The 4,224-nt window shown below is 49.3% G+C and overlaps 2 protein-coding genes across 2 annotated transcripts; one reads left to right on the top strand and one right to left on the bottom strand.

The window, feature by feature from the left end:
- Positions 1-871: 871 nt before the first annotated feature.
- Positions 872-1,723, bottom strand: dmac1 (distal membrane arm assembly component 1). Its single transcript, XM_040121603.1, has 2 exons — positions 1,304-1,723; positions 872-1,179 (listed from the first exon to the last, which is right to left on the bottom strand). Exons 1-2 carry the CDS (start codon positions 1,512-1,514, stop codon positions 1,115-1,117), a joined length of 276 nt encoding a protein of 91 aa, XP_039977537.1. The 5' UTR covers positions 1,515-1,723; the 3' UTR covers positions 872-1,114.
- A 143-nt stretch (positions 1,724-1,866) lies between these two features.
- Positions 1,867-4,195, top strand: btd (biotinidase). The gene is made up of 6 exons (XM_040121602.1): positions 1,867-2,296; positions 2,370-2,519; positions 2,663-2,814; positions 2,915-3,092; positions 3,202-3,783; positions 3,860-4,195. Exons 1-6 carry the CDS (start codon positions 2,078-2,080, stop codon positions 4,130-4,132), a joined length of 1,554 nt encoding a protein of 517 aa, XP_039977536.1. The 5' UTR covers positions 1,867-2,077; the 3' UTR covers positions 4,133-4,195.
- Positions 4,196-4,224: the final 29 nt, after the last annotated feature.

The raw sequence follows: 4,224 nt of genomic DNA, 5'->3' as shown, positions 1-4,224 counted from the left end.
AACAAATTTTATTTCCTACAAATGACATGTTTGTCCAATAAACAATGTTCATAAAGAGAACTAATGCCCATGGTCTCCAACACAAAAGATGGTCTTTTTTAAAATACTGGTTATTTAATAGCCCCACATTTCTGAGACAGACATATTCTGGTACAGAAGACAGCACTTCGTGGGATTGAATAGTTTAAAGTTGTTTTTTTTTTTTTAAGCTTGAAAGGTGGCCATGAAACCCTAAACAGCTCTGTTCCCTTATGAATAAGGTCAGCTCTGTTCAAATTTTGAGTACATTCCCTTTAACTTAATTTTGTAGATTTTCATTTTCAGTTGTTTTCTTTCGAGGGAAAGTGCAAATACCAAAGTAAAAACTGGCACGAATAAGCATGTAGAATGGAAGTAGAAATGTGCCTATATTGTGACTGAAATTGCGTCTTCGCTAAAATGTTTAGGAGCAATTTGAATTCATAGTGTTCAAGCAACAGTAAAAACAATCATTATTAGGGAAGAACTCTGGATAAAGGGCTTTGCACCTTCAATTTCAATGTAAAGATACTGCAAGAATTCTTTTCTGCTGAAAATGGTTACGCTGCAACCATCTGCTAAATGGGCCTTTTTTCAAAGATATTTTTATGCATGAGAGTGGGAAAAAGTGTAAGTAGTAACATTAACGATTTCTGTATTTGCTCAGCTGATGCCAAGGCTCTGATACTGTGTATGCAGGCTCTCAGTCGCGACTTAAATGGAACATCACTGTCATCAAATCAAACTGCCGGTCGTTGTATTCGTGATGAATCGATACCGGTAGAAAGCCGTAATGCAGAGCTACCATACCTTCAGTTGATACATGCACAGCATTCCAGTGGTGACAAAGGGATTTAAAATAGCATCTTTAGTCACATTTAGGATCTCTCCGTTTTAATTGAAGCAGTCAATAGCTTACTGTCCTTCCACACACACAATGGCAACAAAAATGGACTCATGGTTGTGCATGAGACTAACACACTTTTTCTGCTGTTCTTCGGGAGCAGCGCCTTTGGCCTGCTGTCATGATCGTCGGGTGAATGTTCCTCCCCTCAGCTCTTGAACTACTTCATCACATCTACTGAATCAACAGTCCTCACGTCTTCTTCTGCGCTTTTCCCACCGGGTCGGCGATGACAACGATTCCCCACGCGGCCAAACCTGAGAGAGAAACACGGGTGTAAGTGTGTGTGTGTGTGTGTGTGTGTGTGTGTGTGACTTCTTTCAAAAGAAGACGACAAGTAATGCTGCACCTAAAACACTCGAGGCATATTGAGTAACTCACTTGCAGCGAATGTAATCTGTGCCACTGTGCCCATGGAGGTAGGTCCGCCTTGTCGCATCACCTTCCGGGCCGCCATGAACACATAGGCGCCGGACAGGATCAGACCACCACCGGAGATGAGCCGACAGCTCCAGCAGCTCTTAAACATCTGACTGGGTTTAGACACCGGGGCACCTGCTGCTCCTGTTGGTGCCTCTGGTGCCGTTGCCATTGTAGTGCAGGGCGGGGGCTAATGCTAATGCTAGTACACCCCCTGGCGAGAAACGTTTGGGGGCATCAGAAGAGCGGACAGACAAACACGGGGGGAAAAAAAACCGATCTTCCTGCTTTTTGGAATTTTCCCTCAAATGTTCAGACCAGTCGCCCACATGCAGATAAGATTTACATCGAAGGTTGGCCACAGGTCTTGCTCATGCTTGTTATGGGAGAAGGTCAAATTTGCAAAGTGGTTCCGAGTTATGCGCCTAATGTTTCCGGTCGTGTATTTTCAAAATAAGGCCTTTGTTTATGTCTAGTTGCCAGGTTTCCCCTTTAGTGCTGTGACAGAGCTGTGTGCAGTGCAGTGCAGTGCAGTGCAGTGCAGTGCAACGGATAAGGTACGACCGTGTGGATCCATATTTTTTTCAAAACACAAGACCATTTCGCAGTGGGTGCTACTTGTCACCTTTAAATCAGAAACTGGCTCAGCTGAGTCAGCTCTGTAAACCTGGACTTTGGATCTCTCGGGTGGTTTGGTGGAACTAGGCACCATTCGTGTCTCTCGGGGAAGAAGCAATGTTCTTGTTATTTGCCTTTGTGGTCCCTTTTTCTCTAACGTCGGCCGTTGGTCAGGCCGAGCCCGTTTCGGACTCCTCGTACGTCGCTGCTGTTTACGAGCACGGCGTGATCCTGAACCCGGAGCCTCATTTGCTGCTGTCCCGCTCCGCCGCCCTGCAACATGTGCGGGGAAACCTGGATATCTACGAGGAGCAGGCTGCCCGGGCCGCCCAGCAGGTACAGACAGAGGGTTTTGAAAATGGGATCTTTTTCCGTTACATGCTGACGAATCTTGTCTCCCCTCGGTCAGGGTGCCCGGATCCTGGTGTTTCCCGAGGACGGTCTGCAGGGTTTCAACTTCAGCCGATCGTCCATCTCTGGCTACCCAGAAACCATTCCTGACCCCCAGCAGGAGAACTGGAATCCCTGCACCGAGCCGGGCAGATACAACAACACTGAGGTGCACGATCACACCTTTAGATTTGATGCTGTTATTGAACGGGCGTTTCTGACATGACACACTGTTGTGGTTGAGGGTCCCCCCTCGACACGGACACACCGCCCAGAGCCTTCGCTCATCACTTGAGTGTGACTGTTTCATAGGTTCTCCAGAGGCTGAGCTGCATGGCGCGTCGCTACAACCTCTACCTGGTGGCCAACATGGCTGACCTGCAGCCCTGCCCCCTGCAGACCAGCCCTTCCCCCTCCTGTCCCTCCGATGGACGCTGGCAGTTCAACACCAACGTGGTGTTCAGGTGCAGTGTAACAGAAGCAGTTAAGCTGAAGTCGAGCGAGTGCACAGACCTCCAGTTTCCTGGTCAATGTGGGCCGTTCACAGTGTCCTCTGTCGTACAGGTCCGATGGCCAGCTGGTGGCGCGCTACCATAAACATAACCTGTACTTTGAGGAGGCCTTTGACACACCACCGCAGCCTGAGATCATAACGTTTGATACACCTTTTGCTGGGAGGTTTGGCCTCCTCACCTGCTTTGACATCCTGTTCCAAGAGCCCACAGTTTCCCTGGTGGAGAGGGTAGAAAAAACCATGTATTCAACTCTATTTTGCTTTGTTTGGCCTTCATCTCCTCTTAACCTCAGCCTGTTTTTTTTTTTGTTTTTTGTTTGTTTTGCACCACTCTCAGGGCGTGCGTCAGCTGATCTACCCCACAGCCTGGATGAACCAGCTCCCCTTGCTGGACGCGATCCAGATCCAGCGGGCGTTCAGCCTGGGCGCCAATGTCACCCTGCTAGCGGCCAACATTCGCAATGACCGACTGATCATGACAGGAAGCGGTATCTACACCCCTTTTTCTGCCACCTACCACCACGCCCGGAAAGGAGATCCAGAGGAGGGCAGGCTTCTGGTGGCCAGGGTGCCAGTGCTAGACCCACAGTGGCTGGGGCAGAGCGTGGCCACGGAGGGGTCCGCGTCTTCTGCGGCCACAGACCCCGGATTCTGTCACCAGGAGAGCTGTTTCGATTCCTCTCATCCTGACGCTACTTCTGCAGTCTCTCCCTCCTCCGCCACCTTCACCTCATCCATGATGTACGATCCATTTACATTTGTGCCCCTGAACGAGACCGAGGGCAAACTTGATGTGTGCGATGGCACTTTTTGCTGTCACCTGCAGTACCGGCAGTTACCACAGGGGAGCAGTAAAGAGCTCTATGCACTGGGAGCATTTGCTGGTACTCACACCGTGAACGGACGCTACGCGCTGCAGGTATGAATGACAAGGATTTTGAAAATGTAAAACTTGTTAATGAGACACTTGTCATACATCCTCTCTGTGCTTACAGGTGTGTGCATTAGTCCGCTGTGCAGGGTTGGAGACCAGTTCCTGTGGACAGGAAGTGGAAGAGGCTGAGACGAAAATGGACTTCCTGTTGGAGGGGAGGTTTGGGACCAGATACGTGTACCCGTCAGTTTTGGCCAGCCGTCTCAGCCTGGAGCAGCCGGAGCATCTGGAGAAGACTGCAGACGGCAGAGTGACCATGAAACACTCAAACATGACTGGTGGGCTGGTCACGGCCTGTCTGTACGGACGCATGTACCACCTGGACAATGAGTGAACTAGAGCTGCAGTGATTAGTCGGAATTGTTTGTCACACATTTAAAAACGGATTTAAAAAATGTTTGTTCTGACTAAGACTAGTAATGTCAT

The sequence above is a fragment of the Xiphias gladius genome, chromosome 24 (assembly GCF_016859285.1).
Source record: "Xiphias gladius isolate SHS-SW01 ecotype Sanya breed wild chromosome 24, ASM1685928v1, whole genome shotgun sequence".
Taxonomy (NCBI): Eukaryota; Metazoa; Chordata; class Actinopteri; order Istiophoriformes; family Xiphiidae; genus Xiphias; species Xiphias gladius.
This window is presented reverse-complemented; position numbering and strand designations above follow the sequence as displayed.